The sequence below is a fragment of the Petaurus breviceps genome, unplaced genomic scaffold, assembly GCF_028583685.1.
Source record: "Petaurus breviceps papuanus isolate PSGF00001 unplaced genomic scaffold, PetGlider_PUasm1.0 90762, whole genome shotgun sequence".
In the NCBI taxonomy this organism is placed as follows: Eukaryota; Metazoa; Chordata; class Mammalia; order Diprotodontia; family Petauridae; genus Petaurus; species Petaurus breviceps.
This window is the reverse complement of record NW_027187339.1, coordinates 1,028,421-1,049,887: the sequence shown is the minus strand read 5'-3', so window position 1 is coordinate 1,049,887 and position 21,467 is coordinate 1,028,421. Positions and strand designations below refer to the sequence as shown.

Here is a 21,467-nt window from a genome sequence, read left to right as displayed (position 1 = left end):
AATGAGTGGGCCAAAGAATAAATAGTAGAAACAATAATTTTATAAAAGAGAATGATAAGACAACATACAAAAACTTATAGAATGCAACAAAAGCAGTAATCAGAGGAAAATTTCTATCTTTAATTGCTTACATCAATAAAATAGAAAAGGTGCAAATCAATGAGTTGGGTATGTAATTAAAAATAAAAACTAGAAAAAACAACAAATTTAAAATTCCCAAGTAAACATCAAGTTGGAAATTCAGAAAATTAAAGGTGAAATTAATAAAAATGAACACAATTATTAGGAGTTATTTTGCCAATTATATGGGAATAAATTTAAGAATTTAATTGAAATGGAAGAATACTTACAAAAACATAAACTGCCCAGATTAATAGAGGAATAGAATATCTAAATAAATTTTTGAAAATTTATTTTAGAAAAATTTTAGATAAAAAGAATTGAGCAGACCATAAATTAGTTTCCTAAGAAAAAAAGCATCAGAATCAGGTGGATTTATAAATTAATTCTGCCAAATATTTAAAGACTAATTCTAACATTAAAAAATTATTTGGGATGATAAACAAAGAAGGAGTCCTACCAAACTCCTTCTATGAAACAAATTATAAAACTGCATTTACCTTTTGGCCCAGCAATACCACTATTAGATCTTTTTCCCAAAGTGATCAGGGAACAAGGAAGAGAACTCCTATGATCTAAAATACTTATAGCAGCTCTCTTTGTGGTGGAAAAGTACTGGAAACGGAGGGGATATCCATCAATTGTGGAATGGCTAAGCTGTGGTATAAAAATGTGATGGAATACTATTGCGCTGAAAGAAATGATGAGTAGGTTGATTTTAGAAAAACATGGAAAGACTTCCATAAAATAATGCAGAGTGAAATAAGCAGAACCAAGACAATGCTGTATACAGTAACAGCAATATTTTTCCAAGAGTAACTGTAAATGACCATGCTATTCTGAGTAATATGAATATTCAAATCAACTACATAAGACTTAAAAAGGAAAATGTTATCCGCCTCCAGAGAAAGAACTGATATGTGGAAGTACATATGGTATGATTCCACATACATAGCTATATCAAATGTTGGCCTTCTCTAATGCTGGGTTAAGAGGGAACAAATGAGACAACTCAGAAATCAAAATGTAATAACAACAAAAATTTCTTAAAGAAGATCAAATGATTTTTTTTAATGTTGTTGAAACATAACTTAGTACACTGTATCATCTTCCATTCAATAAGCACTTCTTTTTTCCTTTTGGAGGGCAATTTGGATTAAGTAACCTGCCCAAGGTTACACGGCTAGTGTTTTTGTGTGTGTGTGTTAAGTGTCTGAGGCCGGATCCGAACTCAGGTCCTCCTGACTCCGGGACCAGCGCTTTACTCACTGCGCCACCTAGCCGCCCCAACAATAAGCACTTCCTAAGCACCTACTTTATGTGAGCCAGTGTGCCAAACAGTAAGGATACACAGATAACACTCACCCACTCAGACCAAACACACTTGCCCCCCACCCAGTCCAAGTCCTCCCCAAGCCCCACCGCCTCCTACTTTCTATCACTGGCCTCTCAGGACTACAATACCACGTCCCTCCCCTGTCCCTACCGTCTCCCTTCCTACCTTTTTGTAAAATAAAATAAAGTACCAGTTTGATATATATATATCTATATATCTATATCTATATATATATATATATATATATATATTTTTTTTTTTTTAGCAATTGGGGTTAAGTAACTTGCTCAAGGTTACACAGCCAGTTATTTCTGGTGTGGTGCTAAGTATCTGAGCCCGGATTTGATCCCCAGGTCATCCCAACACTGGGGTTGGTGCTCTTACTCACTGAGCCACCTGCCCGCCCCTTGATATATTTTTTAATAGATAGCTTTTTCTACTTTTTTTTATTTTGCCTTTTTTTTTAGGGGGGGGAGAGCATGGCAATTGGGGTTAAGTGACTTGCCCAAGGTCACACAGCTAGTAAGTGTTAAGTGTCTGAGGCCAGATTTGAACTCAGATTCTCCTGAATCCAGGGTCAGTGCTCTATTCACTGTGCCACCTAGCCACCTCTAACAGTTTGATAGTGATAAAAAAAAAATAGACTTCATTTAAATTTTGTTCTATTCTATATTATATAACTTTTGCTATGTTTAATAACTGATTTCAAAGACAAGGAATAGAAAAGTGTGCAATATCTCCTTTAACCTATCCACTGATGGCAACTTATACATGGCTAGGGCCACCAAAACAAAGCACCTCCCACAATCTAAGGGCTGCAAGTTCTAATTCCCGGCTCAGTTTTTTTTCTGTAGTGTGTATCTCTTAGAAGCTGAATCTATATACTTCAAAATAAAATTATTATTATCTACAAGTTTCAATCATTGTGAGCACTCTTTATTAGTCAACAGCATCTGTATGGGTAGTATATCTCTTAGATGGGGAGAAGGAAGTAGAGCATGGGGTCAGGGAGCTAGGTTGTCTCTGTGGCCTTCCTTCCTTCTTCCTCTCTAATCTATCTTTCTGTGGGAGCTATGCTTGAGACTATGTCAAAGGGAAGTGGGGAATCAAGAGACGGAAAGAAAAGGAGAGATGTAATTACTAACTGATTGCTCCAGGATGCCCAACAAGACAGTGGTGAATCAAAGGACAGGACATTTGAACAAGGAGGACTCAATACACATTCCATTGAATTCAAAAGGCATTTAATAAGGAGTAGACTCATAGGTTCATAGACATTAAGCTCGAAGAGACCTCGGAGGTCATCTAGTCTGACATCTTATTTCACAGATGAGAAAACTGTGGCTTAGAGAGGTTATCATGACCTGCCAGATGGCCCATATCATAAATGGCAGTTAACATTCCAAGTGCTGATTCTCCACCCCCCAAATCCAGTGCTATCTTCATTGGGACTGGCTACTTCTTCCAAAGACAAAGAAAAAAGGTTACTGCCCTTCAACAAATGATTGACATATCAATTGGTTTCTTTCCTTAAAAATCTTCTGGGAAGGCTTTTTTCTCCTCACTGGCAGCACCTTCCAACCCTATCTCCTCAAACCTAGAGCTGTTGAAATTGCAAAACAGGATTGTGGGATCACCAGTGAGCTTGGCAAAGTTACTCACCTCTTGGAGTTTTGAACTGCATCAATCATTCTGGAGAGCAATTTGGAACTATGCCCAAAGGGCTATAAAAATGTACACACCCTTTCACCCAGCAATATCACTTCTAGGGCTATATCCCAAAGAGATCGTACAGGTTGGAGGAGGACCCATGTGTACAAAAATATTTACAGCAGCTCTTTTTGTGGTGGCAAAGAACTGGAAATCAAGGGAATGCTCATCAATTGGGGAATGGCTAAATAAATTGTGGTATATGAATGTAATGGAATACTACTTTGCTTTAAGAAATGAGGAGCAGACGGACTTCATAATAACCTGGAGAGACTTATATAAACTGAAGCTGAGTGACGGGAGGAGAACGAGGAGAATATTGTACACAATTATAGACACATTGTATCTGTGATGACTGACTTTGATAGACTGGACTCTTCTCAGCAATGCAACGTTATTAGAGGACTCCAAAAGACTCAGGATGGAAAAGGCTACATCCAGAGAAAGAATTACGGAGTCTGAATGCAGTTGAAGTAAACTACTTGCTCTCTCTTTTTCGTTTTGTTTTGTTTTGTTTCTTCTTTCTCAGTCATTCCATCGGTTATAATCCTTCTTTACAACTTGACTAATGTTTAATGTTAAGGTATAGGTAGAACCTATATCAGATTGCATGCTGCCATGGGAGGGGAAGGGGGAGGAGAGGGAGGAGGAGAAAATTTGGAACTCAAAAACTTGTGGAACTGAATGTTGTAAACTAAAAGTAAATATATTTTTAAAAATAAAGCCTGCTTTAAGCTTCTTCAAAAAAAAGCTACTCACCTCAGTCAGCTGAAAACTGCTCAGTCACCTGTCAGAATCTCTGGCCTGCTAACAAGCTACAATCTGAAGGAATACCTCAGACAAACAACAGGAACTTATTGAGCAGTTCCATAAGAGGCTTGAAAATGGGAAGAGACAAGGAAACTGCCAATAGAAGGTCAGCTTCTAGGGAACACAGGGCCATCCACAGACACTGAGCCCAAATCTGGACACATCAGCAATGGTACAATGAAAATTGGCAGTTAGGTGATTCAATGGATAGAGCTCTGAGCGTGGAGTCAGTAAGGCCCAAGTTCAAATCCAGCTTTAGACTCTTACTAGCTGTGTGACCCTTGGCAAATCACTTAATCTCTGTTTGCCTTAATCCACTGGAGAAGGAAATGGCAAACCATTCCAGTGTCTTTGCCAAGAAAACCTCATGGACAGTATTTGCACATCCACAGGGTCAGGAAGAGTCAGATACTACTGAACAATTGAATAACAAAATGAAAATAACATAAGTTTTGTCATATCAGGGGACCTGTCATATCAAATCTCAGCTCTAGCACTGTTATCTTGTGTGTGGTTGAAGGTGAGTCTCTTTCCCTCTTCTTCCTCACTCAATCAGCCTCACTCTCAGACTTCTCCATTCCTTCACTCTGACTCATCCTTTAGCCAATAAGTTCCCCCCAGAATCTCCATTTTGAGCAAGTGCCCAGATCAGCTCCATGCTTACTCCTTCACTCCTCTCCAAAGTCCATTCCTCATTCCTGATTCCTCCACGCCCCAGACTGGGTGCCATGCCTGCCACTCCTGACTTGAGCTCACCCTTCCATGTTTTGTCTTCCCCTACTAGAATGTAAGGGCCTTGAGAGTAAGAACTGTCTTTCTTTTTGCTTGTATTTCTATTCCTAGCATTTAGCACAGTGCCTGACACATCATAAGCACTTAATAAAATCTTGATGACTATGGACTTTAAGCAAAAAGAACTAATTACAAAAATAAAACTAAAACAGTCCCCATGCTTGAGTTTACAAATCTGAGGGGAGATAACATAGCTATGTTGGTCCATCAATGGAGTTATCAACTCAACAGGAACAGAATATTTTGAGTATATTTTGTGTGTGTATATTATGTATGTATATATACACATACATATATACACACAAAAACATGTAAATTATAGACATAATAATTTAAAGGGGAAGGTATTAGAAACTAGAAGGGTCAGGAAAGGCTTCACCCTTCCCTTGAGCTAAAACTTGAAAGAAGCTAAGGATTCTAACAGGTGGCTGTGAGGAAGGAATGCATTTCTGCTGGGAGGCAGGCAAACCAAAAGCCCAGAGACACCACAAAGCTATGTGTAAGGACAAGTGGCCAGAGGGGGTGGCTGGGTGGCACAGTGAATAGAGCACCAGCCCTGGAGTCAGGAGGATCTGAGTTCAAATTTGGCCTCAGGCACTTGACACTTACTAGCTGTGTGACCTTGGGCAAGTCACTTACCCCCAATTGCCCTGCCCTCCCCCTCCAAAAAGAAAAAAAATTGAGGACAAGAGGCCAAATTGACTGGACCATAGTCTACATAAAGGAAAGTGATATGTAATAAGGTTAGAAAGGTAGGATGGGGCTTGCTTGTGAAGGACTTTAAATGACAAACAAAAGAGTTTAAATCTGATTGTACAGGTAATCGGATATCTCTGGAGTCTACTGAGTGAGTGACATAGTCAGATCTGTACCTTAAGAATTTTACTTTGGATTTGTAGAGAACAGATCAGAGTGGGGACTATCTTAAGGCACCTTCAATGCCACATTCAACTAGGAGGCTGCTGCAATTGTCCAGACAAGAGTCAATGAAGGATTGAACTATGGTGATAGCTGTGGAGTGAGTGGAGAAAAGGTGACAGTATGGAAAAAACTAGGTATAAATCAACATCTTACACTATATACCAAGATAAGGTCAAAATGGGTACGTGATTTAAACATAAAGGGTAATACCATACACAAATTAGGAAGGCAAGGAATAGTTTATATGCCAGATCAGGAGAGGGGAAGAATTTAAAACCAAACTAGAGATATAGAGAGAGCACTACAAGATGTAAAATAGATCATTTTGATTACATTGCATTTAAAAGTTTTTATAGGAACAAAACCAATGCAACCAAGATTAAAAGGAAAGCAAAAAGCTGGGCAGGGGGAGGGAGGAATTTTTATGTGAGCTTTTTTTTTTTTTAAAGCAATTGGGGTTAAGTAACTTGCTCAAGGTTATACGGCCAGTTATTTCTGGGTGTGGCGCTGAGTATCTGAGCCTGGATTTCATCCAGGTCATCCCGACACTGGAGCCAGTGCTCTTACTCGCTGTGCTACCTGGCTGCCCCGGGAGGAATTTTTAGTAAGTATCTCTGATAAAGGTCTCATTTCTCAGATATATGGAGAACTGAGTCAAATCTATAAGAATACAAGTCATTCCTTAATTAATAAATGGCCAAAGGATGTAAACAGGAAGTTTTCAGACAAAGAAATCAAAGAGATATGTGTGTATATAAAATATGAAAAAATGCTCTAAATCACTATTGAGTAGAGAAATGCAAATTTTAAAAAAAGGTACCACCTCGTACTTATCAGATTGGCTAATACAACAGAAAAGGAAAATGATAAATATTGGAGAGAATGTGAGAAAATTGTGACACTAATATTCACTGCTGTGAACTGGTCCAACCATTCTGTGGAGCTATTTGTAACTAGGCATATCAAACTGTGAATATTTGTAACTAGGCATATCAAACTGTGGCTATCCTTTAATCTAGCAATACCACTACTGGGTCTATATCCCAAAGAGATTTTTTTTTAAAAAAGGGAAAAGTATCTATATACAAAAATATTTACAGCAGCTCTTTTTGTGGTGGCAAAGAATTGGAAATTGAGGGAATGACCATCAGTTGAGGAAAGGCTGAACAAAGTGTAGTATATAATGCTTTTGTACTATTATAACAAATGATGAGCAGGGTAATTTCAGAAAAACCTGAAAAAACTTAAGTGAACTGATGCAAAGTGAAGCAAGCAGAACCAGAACATTGTACACAGTAACAGCAATATTGTATGATGATCAACTGTGAATGACTTAGGTATTCTCAGCAATGCAACAATTCAAGACAATTCCAAAAGACTCATAATGAAAAATGCTATCCACATCCAGAGAAAGATGATGGAGTCTGAATGCAGATTGAAGCATACTATTTTTCAATTTCTTTATTTTTTTCATGGTTTTGTTTTGTTTTTGGTCTGTCTTCTTTCACCACATGACTAATATGTTAATATGTTCTATATAATTGCACATGTATAGCCTGTATCAAATTGCTTACCATCTCAGGAAGGAGAGGGGCAAATGAGGAAAGGGAGGGAATATAGAACTCCAAATTTTAAAAAAATGAATGTTTAAAATTATTTTTATATGTAATTTTTTAAAAAGAGTTTGGCTGAGAGATATAGAATGATAGTTTAGGATTGCAGTTCTCTCCCTGTGGGTCCCCAAGATCAAAAGTATTTTCATAATAATACTAAGATTTGTCCATTAAAATACCCCTCCCTTTTCCAATCACATTTCTGTGTGAGGACATACTCAAACAAAAAAATATATCACAACAAACTAAATGCAGAAGTAGATATGAACAGATATGAGAAACTGTATTCTATTGAGCCAGACATCACAGAGATCTGATAACCCTTTGGGCATAGTTCCTAATTGCTCTCCAAAAACATGTAAAACAATGTGACTCATCTAAATTTTTTTGTTTTGGAAACTATAGTTATTATAAAAATGTTATTTATGTTAACATGCAATGAGTATATTACTGTTATTTTTAAATAAATTAAACATCTTTAAATTTTATAATTTTTCATTTATAATACAGGGGTATGCTAACAAATGTTTAACTAGCTTTCTGGAAAAGAATTTATGCATGATACTTTTTTTAGTTTAATTAGCATCACCAGCTTTTCTCTATCACTTTTTTCAGTCTAGACAATCAACAAAACAATAAATCAAGCCCTTATTTGTGGTGTCTGCCAACCACAGAGGTATAAATGCTCACACTGAAAATTTAATAATCAGAGCTAATGTGACATGACTCTAGCACATGCCTAGACAAAATCCACATAAACAAAAGTTCTTCAAGGTCCTCAAAAAATTTTAAGAGTGTAAAGGGATCCTGAAAACAAAATGTTTGAGAACCATTCACTTTGATGATATTCTGGGTCCTTCCCAGCTCTAAATCTATGATTCTAGGATGATTAGTGAGGTAGCTGAAGAGTTTTCTCAAAAGGAAGAACCTATCTGAGCAAGTTGGTTACTGGTCTTTAGTCAAAAGAACAAAATTATAGAGGCAGAAAGAAACAGGGCAGAGGAGCCACAGTCTAGAATACTCTTGGGATGATCAACTCTCCAGCCATTGACCTGATCTTCACCAGGTGAAGCCATAGTACACAGAGCCCTGGGCCTGGAGTCAGGAAGACTTGAATTAAAATTCTGCTTCAGACATTTACTCACTAGATGTGTGACCCAGAGAAAGTAATTTTGCCACTGTCTACCTTACTTCCATTAACTGTAAAATGGGGATAACAATAGCACCTACCCCACAAGGTTGCTGTGAGATAATAAAATGCTTAGTACAGTATTTGGCACATAGTAGCTGCCAAATAAATGCCAGTTGCTGTTGTTATCATAATCACTTCTAGATCACATCTAGCTTATCCTGGGATTTATTTATTCCATGCAACCTGGTCAGGCTATTGAGAGGGTCCCCTCTCCACTGTTTGAGGAAATGAGGGTGCTGATAATGATACTGATTCCAGTACAGAGGGAAGCCTAGAAGGTGGCATGTTGCAGTGGAAACCCCATATTTCAAATCCTGGCTCCAACATTTATTAACTATGTGGCTCTAGGAAGTCACTTCATTTTTCTAAAAGTTTGTCATGTAAAGAGTTAAATTCATCCTATTTTGCTCTAGAGTGCATAGCTAGGAGCAAAGGCTAGAAGTTACAGGGAGGCGATTTTGTCAGGAAGAATTATCTAACAATTAGAGCTGCCAAAGTGGAATCTGCTCCCTAAAAAGTGAGTGAGTTCCTCATTGATGGAGGTCTTCCAATGAAGACTGGATGACCACTTGTCAAAGCTACTGCCAAGAGAATTACTGCTCAGGTACATATCAGCTGGACAAGATGACCTAAAATTCTACAGGAAAAAACTCAAGTCTTGCTCTCAGAAAACACATAATGTAATTAATAGAGCAGATATGATTGGACACAAAGACACAAATAAGATGCTATGATGACTGTAAAAGAGAGGTACAAAGCAGTTTAAGAACATGAAAGAGAAACCACTTCCATGTGGGGAAATGGGAGCCAGGGTAGCTTCATAAAGTTGGTGACTTCTGAGCTGGGCTTCAAAAGGAAAGGATTCTATTCCCCTCCTCAGTGTGCTCCCAAGGCTCCCTATCACCTCCAGGATCAACTCCTCTGTTGTCAATAAATCTCTTCAGAATTTGACCTCTTCCTACTTTTTTTATACTTGATTCCCTCCCTCACCTCCTCCACATACTCTACAACAAACACTGGCATAAATGCATACAAACACCTTTCATCTCTTATCCCCATACCCTTGAACTGGCTGTCTTCCATACCTGGAATATTCTGTCCCCTCCCCTCCACCTCTTAGTTTCCCTATAGCTTCCTTCAAGATTCAGTTCAATTCTCACCTTCTAAAAGATCTTTCCTGGTTCCCCCCAATTGCTAATGCCTTCCCCCCTCAGAATACCTTACATCTACTTTACATACATCTTATATATACCTAGTTGTTGTATACATAGTTACCATTAGAATGTAAGCTTCTTGAGGGTGGGGACTATTTTTTTTTTTGCATTTCTTTGAATAAAAACCCCACACCCCACTGTTGTAATGGTAAGCAAAAAATAGTTAACACTTTGTTTCAGCTATTGAATTAACACCTTGTTTCAGTTCAACTTTCTTTTGAGCCTTGTATCAGGACTGTTATGAAAAAGAATATGTGAATCCCACAACTTGTGAACTTCTAGGGAAGGAGCTCTGCCATATATAAGGAAGAGCACAAGCTGGACAGTCAGACCTTCTTGGGAAGAGCACCTAAAGGCTGGGTTGCTGCTGCTGGACTGGAACTTCCGTGGAGAAAGTGATTTTGATATCGAGAACAAAGCTGCTGAAGACTTCGGAGGGCCAGCTGGAGCTGCCAAAGCCTGAGGAAGCATGACTTTGGTGCCGGTACACTATACAAATGTTGTGACTTCGTTCATGTGTATGAATATTCTTATGGCTTTCTTAAGCCTTGTATTCCTGTGATAGTAATGGAATATAAAGTTCCCCCTGTATTGGCTTGGTTTTCAAATTGATTGTGTTAAAACCCAGAGCTTGTTAATCCCACCTGTGGGATGGACTTGTTGATGTGAAAAGAAAGTCCTGAACTGGGAGGAGCTGGTGACGTAGATTTGGAGAGACAAGTGAGAGGCAGAAGAACTTTTTTTTTGGAAGCAGCACCTCGTGGAGAGAGAGAGACTAAGAGAATTGCTGGTGGCCGCTTTGAATTGCCCTGGACAGTGCTGTTGTTGCAGGGGTCTGGAGACTGTCCACTGGTGAAGGACAGTGCTGTTGTTGCAGGGGTCTGGGAACCTTTCTGTTGGTTCAGAAGCCCTGAAGAAGGATTTTCTTGTTGTATGTTTACAGAAATCCTGGGAGAGGGCTTTGCTAATGTTTTCAGGGGTTCTAGGACTGTTCTACAGACAGGATGAATTAATGAAGGGACTGGCAATATATCTTGTGGCCTTGCTAAGCCTTGTCTCCCCAGGAACTAAGATTGTTGAGAACTTGCCTCGTGTCAAGATGAAGAAAAGACCTCCATTTGGGTATTAAGTGCTGTGTTTAAACTTGATGTAACTCTGGGGTAGATTCAATTGAGATCCAGGGATGGGGAACTTTTGACCTTTCTGTGCTCTGTGATTGAACAAATGAAGGTACTTTACTTATGTTTGGAAACTAATCTCCATTTGAGAAGAGGGACTTTGTGGTGGACTAAATGAAGGTATAGCCTAGGGGTGGAGTAGTATTTAGAACAGGGACTTTGTAATTGATTGAATGATTGGAAGGTCCTGTGGTGGGGTAGTACTTGGAGATTATTTAATCACACTTAGTAAATGCTGTATTTTGAATGATGTCATGTTTTGATCTTCTCTGTTCTTGGTTGGTCACTGAATAAAATGGAGAGCACCTATGCTGGTATTTTGAACCTTGGGAAGTTGCCTTTCCTTGGCATTACATGACAAATTCCCAGGCAGGAACAGAGGCTGTGAAGGATTTGAGTGGGCTGGACACTGTGAGCTTCAATATGAAACAGAAACTAGACAAGGAACTGGATGAAGAACTGGACAAGGAACTGGGAGCCACCTGCCTTTGAACCCAGGTGAAAGTTGGATGGATTTAGATAAGAGTTGGGACCATGGAAGAGGAACCATGGAAGCTGAGAGCCAGTCTCAAGTCAAGGTGAAAGAAGGCTTTACCTGGATACTGTGTACTGACTGAGAAGATTATGATTTACCATGACCTAGGGGTGGAAAACTTTGACTTTTGTACTTTGTGATTGACTAAATGAATGTGCTTCGCTTAAAACTATGTGACCATTCTGGTGAAAACTACGTGGCCGGGGTGGCTAGGTGGCACAGTGAGTAGAGTGCTGGCCCTGGAGTCAGGAGGACCTCAGTTCGGATCCGGCCTCAGACACTTAACAGACACACACACACACAAAACCTAGCCGTGTGACCTTGGGCGAGTTACTTAACCCCAATTGCCCTCCAAAAAGCAAAAAAAAAAAAAAAATTGGGGCGGCTAGGTGGCAAAGTGAGTAAAGCACCGGCCCTGGAGTCAGGAGGACCTGAGTTTAGATCTGGCCTCAGACACTTAACACAAAAACTAGCCATGTGACCTTGGGCAAGTCACTTAACCCCAACTGCCCTCCAAAAAAAAACCCTACATGTCCATTTTAGTGTTAAGTTGTGAACATTGTGAACGAATGTACTTTTGTTTTCTGTGAATGTTTTGCTCTGATTTGCTATTAAATAAATAGAAAGTTCACTATACTGTGTAATCAGAATCTTGAAGCTGTTCACCACAGCAGTCCTCTGGAAAGCTGCTCCTATGTGGCTTTACAACTGTTTACACAAGTGCCTGACAAATAGTAGGCACATAAAATGCTAATTGACTTGAGGTGGCAAAGTACAGTGAGGACTTTCCAGGTATACAGGATAACCTGAGCAGTTACAAAGAAAAGGCCTGGACTAGATCTGGAATAGCTGGCAGTCCAATTCAGCTATAATTACTCATTTATGAAAGTAAGAGAGAAACACTGGAAGGTAAGTTTAAGTGAGACTACACAGAACCTCAAACACAACACTAAGGAACTAGTGATTTATCCTATAGATAATAGGGAGCCACTGAAAGTTTTTGACTAGGTATATTAGGAATATAATTTTGGCAACTGTATAAAAGAGACATGAGGCAGGGGGACCAATTAGGAGGTTCTTATAATAGTCCAGGGAAGACCTGAATTTAGGGGGTTAGCAACATAAGTAAGAAGGGTAGCATGGTTGGAAAAGATAATGTCAAAATACAACTGACAAGACTTGGTAAGTTACTGATTTCAGGAGGAAGAGAATGAACCTAAGATGACTCAGAGGTTCCAAATTTGGGTAGTTAGATGGTTGACAATAAGCCACTAAAAACAGGGAAGTTGTGTAAAGGTTCAGGCTTGAGGAAGCTAATAAGTGAGTTAGAGTTGACACTTATATAGCCCTTTATCATTCAAAGCACTCTACATATATTATCTTATTTGAGTCTCACAACAACCCTCTAGAGAATAGGTACTTCAGGTATTATTCTCATTATACAGATAAGGTCACTGAGGCTCAAAAAGTTTCAGTGATTTGTAAGTCACATAGGTAGTGTCAAGGATAGGATTTAAACTCGATTCTCTCTTGTCTCTTAAATTCAAAACAGAACTTTCCACTATGCCATGCTGCCTCAGTTAATCAATCCCGTTAGTGAAATCATGTTTTAACCAAAGCCCACTATTAAAATTACTCGATTAGTAATCATGAGACCAGGGGTTCTAATTTTAGCTCTCCTGCTCTTCAAACATGTGACTTTTCATACCTCACACAGTTGTCAAAAAAAAAAGTGCCTCAACTAAAATGTTAGAAAATCATGAGTTTTTATTACAGTGACAGGACTTGTTAAGTCAAGCAGACAGCACAGGAGAGGATACACAATCTGAATCCATAAACTCACGAAGGAGACAGAGGCCCAGGACTATTTTTCTATATATTCAAACTCAAGGTCTTTCTAGGGTATTCAAGGAGATGGTTTGAGTTCTAACATCAGCTATTCTTACTGGAGAATCCTCAGGGCTTTTGTACCTCAAGACTGATCAGAGAAACAGAGTTCAAAAAGAAATGAGAGAAATCCCGGAGGACAGAAAGGCAACATGGTTTTATGCCAAGAGTACCATATGGATTCAGGGGCAGCTAGGTGGCACAGTGAATAGAGCACCGGCCCTGGAGTCAGGAGGACCTGAGTTCAAATCCGGCCTCAGACACATAACACGTACTAGCTGTGTGACCTTGGGCAAGTCACTTAACCCCAATTGCCCTCCAAGAGGCAAAAAAAAAAAAAGGGTAATGGATTCCGAATCATAGGACTTGGGTTCAAATCCTGGCTCTATGTGACTTGGGCAAATCACTGAAGCTCTCTTGAGTCTCAATAGGAAGTCAAAGGATAATTCTTGTTTTTCAAGAACCCAGTACTTGATGGTGAGGTTGTGAACCTATTTGTTTAAAAGGCCTTAGTCCTACTCAGTCTTGTTAGCCTATTACAAAGAGTACTCAAACTGTTAAATCAAAATTTGGGATTAACTTATATAAAGTATTATTTTTGTATTTTTGTAGTTATTTTATTTCAACTGGTTGTGTAGAGTGTCCTAAAGTCCAACAATACTAGTTTGATGTCCATGTGATTCATTTAGCTCTGTACCAATCCATGAATACAAGCCATCTCACTAATCCCAGCCATCAGATCATCTCATAAAATGCATGTCATGCAAGCAAGGGAGTATATCTAGTTCAATGCAAATCCACCGATACTTAAAAATCAACAACAAAAAAAGCCCCACTGTAGCATATTCCCTACTACTAATGGCAGATCAGAAGCATATTACACAGGGATATATTGTTGCTTAGGTAATTTAATAATGGGGTACCAAAAACTTACTCCACTAATTACTACTCACATTTTTAAGAGGTTTATAGTTTACAGAGTGCTTTACAGACATTATTTCATTTAATCCTTACAAAAACCTAGATTGTGCTACAAGAAACGATAAACAGGCTGACTTCAAAAAACCTGGAGAGACTTACATGAACTGATGCTGAGTGAAGTGAGCAGCAGGAGAACATTGTATGCAATCACAGCAACACTGTGTGATGATCAATGATGGTAGACTTAGCTCTTTTCAACAATGCAAAAGACTCATGATGGAAAATGCTATCCACATCCAGAGAAAGAACTATGTGGAGTCTGAATGCAGACTGAAGCAGACTATTTTCACTACTTTTTGTTTTGCTCATGGTTTTTCCCTTTTGTTCTGTGTTTTTTTTCACAAGATGACTCATGTGGAAATATGTTTAACATGAGTGCACATGTATAACCTATATCAGATTGCTTGCCATCTTGAGGAATGGGAAGAGGAGGGAGGGAAAAAAATTTGGAACTCAAAATCTTATAAAAAATGAATGCTGAAAACTATCTTCACATGTAATTGGAAAAAATAAAGTACTAGTTTAAAAAAATTAAAAATAAACTGCATAAAAGGAAAAAAAAATGAGATAGATGCTGGTATTATCTCCATTTCACAGATGATGATGTTGGGAGTTCAAAAAAGGTCATGTAATCTGTCCAGAATCACAGAGCTTAGTTATTATTTGAGCATGGATTTAAATACAGCTCTTTCTGATTTGAAATTTGGCATTTTATCCACCCTGACATGCAGCCCATTGCCTGGTCCTTTGACTCTCAAATGATCAATTCTTCAGTACCCTTTCAAGGGCTTTATTTTCTCTCCAGGACTATTTAGCTTCTTCTCAGTCTAAATGGGCAATCTGACCAAGAAGAAAGTTACTTGGACAACCCAGTAAGTGTACCTAGCCTTGCCTGCCTACACAGTTCAGATTAATCAGCCATACCCAGTACAGAAATAACAAAATTCTTCCCTGTCAGGTATGTTTATACCTAGTAAATTCAACTGCACGTGTTCTATACCGGATTTGCCAGCTAAAAGGATAGGATTATACCAGCTAAACTGCCCTCTGTCATTATGAACCATTGTTCTCAAATTCATGTAAGCCTTTGGGCCACTGCTTAACTGTCAAGCAAGATGCCAATTGATAAAACATCCATCTTTTGAGAGTTTTCTCAGCATTCCTTACCATCAAATGTCAAGTTTACCCGAATGGAAGAAGGACTGGCCAACGTGTTCTCTCCTCTAAAGGGATTTTTTTCTTTAATAAGTCAATCTAACCTATTTTCATCATCAAAAGCATGTCAGTACCTCTCTACACATGAAATTATGACATGTTATGGAAATGAATTAAGTTTCAGCTGCATAGAACTTGACACAGTCAGAACAGTGAAAGACAAATAAAAAGATATTCAAAAATAAACACACTCGAATGAAGTTTTAAAATATTACATAAAAGCAAAGAGAAAATTCTGGGGTGCCGAATCACAAGGAAGGTTTAGGAGTTGCAAATTTTAGAGAGGAGTCAAAACTCCTGTCTTTTCATTAATGGCAGCATGGCATAAGAGAAAGGGTGTTAGACTGGCCAGGTGAGAGGAAGCAAAAGCCATCTCTGCCACTTAACTCTGTGACCCTGGACAAGTCACTTAATCACACTCATCTTCAATTTCCTCTTTTGTAAAATAGGGTGTCTACCTCACAGGGTGGCTGTGAGATCCAAATGAGAGTGGACACAAAGTTTTGTAAACACATTTGCATGGACATGTGTGTGTGTGTGTGTGTGTGTGTGTCTAGAACTATGTGAACTCCTGATGAGGACATTCCCTCTACCAGAGCATATCAAAAACTGATCTGCAACTGAGAGTATTAAAGTTGGTTGGGACACTTAGAGGTTAAGGGATATCCCCAGGGTCATACAGACATATACACACATACCAGCTATTTATTATTAGATGGGAAATGCTCTGGGGAAGAGGTAGCATTTCAAGAGACTGTTTAAAGAAAGAAGATTTATTTGGCAGGATGAATCAAGGAGATCATTCCAAGCAGAAGGGGAATCTGGGAGACTCCAGGGAGGCAGGAGCAGACTAGACATGACTAGACAAAGACACACTAAGTTTAGCAGAGAGGAAAGGAGAACAGGCAATAAGGAAAGTGAATTAAGTTAGGAAATAGTGAAACCTTTGGAAGCAAAGGGCATAGATCTTCATCTTGACAATCAATTAACAAGCTTTTATTTTGTTATTCGGTTGTTTTCAGTTGTGTCCCACTCTTTGCTGACCCCACTTGGGGTTTTCTTGGCAAAGATATTAGAGTGGTTTGCCATTTCCTTCTCATTTTACGGATAAAGAACTGAGGCAAACAGGGTTAAGTGACTTACACAGGATCACACAGGCAAGTAAGTGTCTGAGGCTGGATTTGAACTCAGATCCTCCTGATTCCAGGTCTAGTACTCTTATCCAATATGGCACCTAGCTTTTAATATGTGCCTACTATTGTACTTATCACTGTGCCAAGCTCTAGAAGTGGAGTGCTGGATTGAGCTGCTGGACCTGGAGTCAGAAATATGTGAGATCAAATGTGGCCTCAGATATTTGTCCACTATCTGACTTTGGACAAGCCCCTTAACTTCTGCCTCAGTTTCCTCAACTATAAATGTGAATAATAATAGCACCTATCTCCCAGGGTTGTTGTAACAAATTAGATATTTTGAAAGCATTTAACAGTGCCTGCAACATACTAGTTGCTTAATAAATGCTTGTTCCCTCCCTATCCTCAACAAAAGCAGAAATAATTCCTGCTCTCAAGGAGTTTATATTCTAATGGAGGAGATAAAACACACACACACACACAAACACCAATATATACATGTTTAGAACAGAGAAGCAAGGTAACCTTGGAGGAAATGGCACTAGCAGCTAAAAATATATTGCCACTTCAGCTGAGTATTATTAAAGATCAGGGATCCCAAGAATTGGAGGTTAGGAAGGAAAGCACCAGAGGCATGGGGGCCAGACAGTGCAAAGGCATGGGGATGGGAAATGGGGTTTCACATTCCAGGAACAGCAAGTAGACAAGGATGACTAGATTGTAGAGTATAAAGAGGAAAGCAGGAAGGAAGAAGAGTGGAAAGATAGGTAGGGACCTGGTTGTTAGGAGCTTCAAATGTCAAAGGGCTTTACTTCTGTTCTCAGGCTGGCAGGGAGCCACTGGAATTTATGAAAGGGTAAGACAGAGGAGTGACAAGGTCAGACCTGTACCTTAGGAAAATCACTTTGGCAGTTCTCTGTTGTAATTGCTGAAATGTTATAAAGAAATTATAAGACCTGGCAACTCCCTAGATATGTAGAGTAAGTGACAGTGAAGAGTCAAGGGAGATGCAAAGGTCAGGAGCCTAAGTGACTGGAAAGATGAGGGTGTCCTTAACAGTAATGAAGTTTGGAAGTGGGATGTGTGTGAGAGGAAAAGAGCCTTAGTTCCAGTTTGGGACACATCACTGAAGAGCTGATAAGATCACCAAATGAGAGAGAAATAAGAGAAAAGAAGAGGTGGACAAGTCAGTCAAAGAGTCAACCAGCATTGAGGCCCGTCCTATGGCAGGCTAAGCTCTGAAGATACAAAGGAAAGGTCAAACACATACACAACTAAGTATAACAGGAGATGAACAACAGAAGAAAGAGATTAACAATAGCATTGACAAGTCCTAGCAAAGGGAACAGGTCAAGGAAAGACAGAGCCTACAGCAGGGGTGGGAACCTGCAGCCTCAAGGCCACATATGGCCTTCTAGGTCCTTGGGTGCTCATGACTAAGGCCCAGTTTTACAGAACAAATCCATTTATTAAGAGGATTTGTTCTGAGAAGTTTGGATTCAGTCAGAAGTGCCTAGAGGGCCACATGTGGCCTGGAGGCTGAAAGTTCCCCACCCCTGGCCTAGAAAAGTGGGTGTGACATGGATAATAAAGAACAAAGGAGGCTAGGAAAGGATCATAAAGAGAGAAGAACCAAGAGGGAATGAGTCACAAAAACCTACAAGAAATAATCTTCAGAAAGAAAAAGTGTTCATTCAGCAGTGTCAAATACTACAGAGAGGTCATGAAAAATGAGGATCAATAATTATTTGGTAATCAATGGCTAAAAAATATTGGTTAATCACTGACTAAAGGCCAGAAATTATTCTAAGCACAATGAAAGACAAGAACAAGTCTCTGTTCTCAAGGAGCTCACCTTCTAAGGGAGGCGACAACGACAACAAGCAAAGAGCCTTGGACATCTAAGATAAATACTCGTGATAGGTGATAGCCAGAAACAGTCTCAGAGGGAAGGCACAAGAGGGTCTGGGGGAGAGAGACAGAAAAAGTCACCTGCAGAAGATGAGGTTTTTGCTCAGTCTTGTAGGAAGACAGGAGGCAAAGGTTGAGAGGAAAGAGCATGCCAGTCCCAAAGCACTGAGTCAAAAGAATACTGAGATCACTGGTAGTGTGGAGGGAGCAATACAGAGAAGCCACCCTCCGGAAGAGTGAAGTATAATCCAGAGCAATGAGGGCACTGATTGCATATATCATCATCTGCAAACTCCCAAGCTACAATGACTTCAAAAAACTCAACAAGATGCAACCCTGATGGGGATTTGAAAAAAAGCAGGCTGGAGATGAACTTGCACACAAAAAGTTCTTTATTACCTTCCTCAGTGAGGACACAAGGGTGGCAGAAACAAATTGCACTTTGACAGTTCAAAGTTTGTTTCTTATTTCTTCGTGACAAGGGCTGAGCACAGGAGCCAGGGTATGGCCTCTGTAAACTGGGTCTGGTGGATTTATGTGTAACTGTCATAAGGATCTGGTGTCATTGCCAGGTATGTGAGATGAGAACTAAAAAATAAGGGCTAGCCACATTCACAAAAAGGCTTTACAACATAGAAGCATTACCCTGGACAACATGAAAAAGACCAGACCACCCACAACCTAATATAATTAGAATGTATCAGATTTATAAATATGTATTTAGCCAAATCTTTTTTTAAAAAACACTGCAGGATGGTGGCAATTTCTTCCTGGGTGTAAGCTAGGCAAAAGAACCATCTAAGGCAGGGATTCTTAACCTGGGATCCACAGACCTCCCTGCCTAAAGTGGTCCAATGGATAGATTTCTCTAAGTCTGTGAACTTGGATGGGGAGAAAAACTAATTCTTTCTTTTCACTAACCTCCACTGTAATTCAGCATTTTTTTCCAGTTACTTAAAAACATCATTCTAAGAATGGGTCCATAGGTTTCACCAGATTGCCAAAGAGGTTCATTACAAAAAAAACTGTTACAAATCCAGTTGTAAGGTAATCAAAACTATCACTAAAAGCACATGTCAGAGGGCCTTAAAGCCGGAAAGATCCTTAAGAGGTCACCTAATCCACCCCTCTTCATTTTGTGGATGAGGAAACTAACCAGAAAGGTTAAATGATCTGCCCACTGCAGAGTCAGTATTCAATTCAGGGGACTTGAGTAACTCCAGGTTCAAGAGCAAGGTTCTTTTCCAATGACCCCATATTGAATTAGTCAATGGACATTTATTAAGCACCTCCTATGGGTCAGGCACTGCGTTTTCAAAATCACCCTCACAGCCTGTAAAAATGAATCATTTAACTTTCTCCTTTGGCTCAAATGGATAAAGTGCCTGGCCTGGAGTCAGGAAGACTCGTCTTCCTGCATTCAAATCCAGCCTTCAGACATTCACTTGCTGTGTGACCCTGGGCAAATCACTGATCCCCTCAGTTTGCTCATCGGTGAGCTGGAGAAGGAAATAGCAAACCACTCCAGCATCTTTGCAAAGAAAACCCCAAATGGAGTTACAGAGAGTCGGCCAGGACAGAACATTTACATTTGCAAGGTACACAATTTCCAAGTGTTTTCATTTATTTCATTGGACCTCTCTGGAGAGGGAAGCAGGCTGCATTCCTGCTTCACCGCTACAGAATCCCGAAGCTCGGGGAAAATTAAGCGACCTGCCAAGATCAGGGTGCTTAGTCGAGACTAGAACACACTTGTGAACAGCCCTCTGCTTGGAAGCAGATTCTAGCCCACAAGTTTGCATGTTCAGTTTTGCCTCCTCCTTACTTAAGAAAAAATGGGTGGGGAAGGGGATGCCGAGCAGATTAGTTATGTGGTGGGCAAGGGTCTAAAAACTCTGTCCTCATTCATTTGTGTGTCAGTGCACACACGCACGCACACACACACCATACACATATATAGGCCTTGATTGAATAGTTCTTAATAGTCGGAAGGGCCTCTTTTTAGCCCCAAATCTCGCTGCCCTCGAGTGCCTGTGATTTCGAAGCAGAGAAGCCGCGGGATGCAAGCTTTCCATTTATCACCCAGGAGCGGGTGAATAAGTAACTTTTTTTATAGGAGCAAAATTACTACAGAGACAGACGTTTAACTAGAGGGACCTGCAGCCCAGGCTCCAGAAGCCCCTCCCCGAAGGCACGCGAGCGCGGGCCGGGGTCCGCGCACACGCCGACCTGGCCGGCGCCCCCACCGTCTTCTCGCCCTTGCATCCTTCCCCCCGGGGACCGCGGGTGTCGCGCTCAGCTCTGCCCAGCCCAGGACTGGACGCTGCGCAGGGGCGCCCACGTGGGGCCGGGCCTGGCCCCCCCTCCCCTCGCACGGCCGCGCTGATTGGCTCCGGGCCGGCCGGGCCTCGCTGGGCGGCCCCGCGGCCCGGCTCTTCCCGGCCCCCACGTGCAGGCCCTCCCCGCCCGGCGGCGCTCACCTCAGCGCCGGCGTCGCCTCCACCTTCGGTTTTTTAGCCTGAGGCTCCTCGTCGGCCGCTGCCATCTTCGCGCTCCCTCCCCTACTCCCGCGACCCTAGCCACAGAAGCGCCCCTCCCCTGCCCAAGGCCACGCCCAAGCCACGCCCCCGTTCCTCCCTCCTCCCCCGGCCTTCCCAAGGGCCGGCCCAGGGTGCCCTCTCTTCAAGCTCCGCACGAGCGTGAGCCCCTCCCCTCTCAACCCCGCGAGCACGCCCCGCCCCCAGGTCAGGTGGCCTCCCGGGCCGTCTTAGCCCCACCCACCAAACGGGGCCTTGGCTGGAGAGAGGCAGGAGCAAGGGTACGGGCAGTCCCCCGCGCCTGAATGCAGGGAGCCATCCAACCGCCGGCCCCTAAGCCTCTACGTCGGGATGAAGTGCGCCTTAGGCCCTCGGAAACCTT

General features: G+C 40.8%; 1 protein-coding gene across 2 annotated transcripts in view; it reads right to left on the bottom strand.

Moving 5' to 3' along the window:
- ADK (adenosine kinase) overlaps positions 1-21,182 on the bottom strand; it is a 647,588-nt gene extending 626,406 nt beyond the window's left edge. Inside the window, exon 1 of one of the 2 annotated variants that reach the window (XM_069068290.1) lies at positions 21,029-21,182. In XM_069068290.1, coding sequence (XP_068924391.1) covers positions 21,029-21,093 — 65 coding nt within the window. In that variant the 5' untranslated portion in view covers positions 21,094-21,182. Of the gene's footprint in view, positions 1-14,388; positions 14,413-21,028 lie in introns of those variants that run through there. The other variant, XM_069068291.1, reaches the window with a different exon arrangement.
- Between the last annotated feature and the right edge of the window lie 285 nt (positions 21,183-21,467).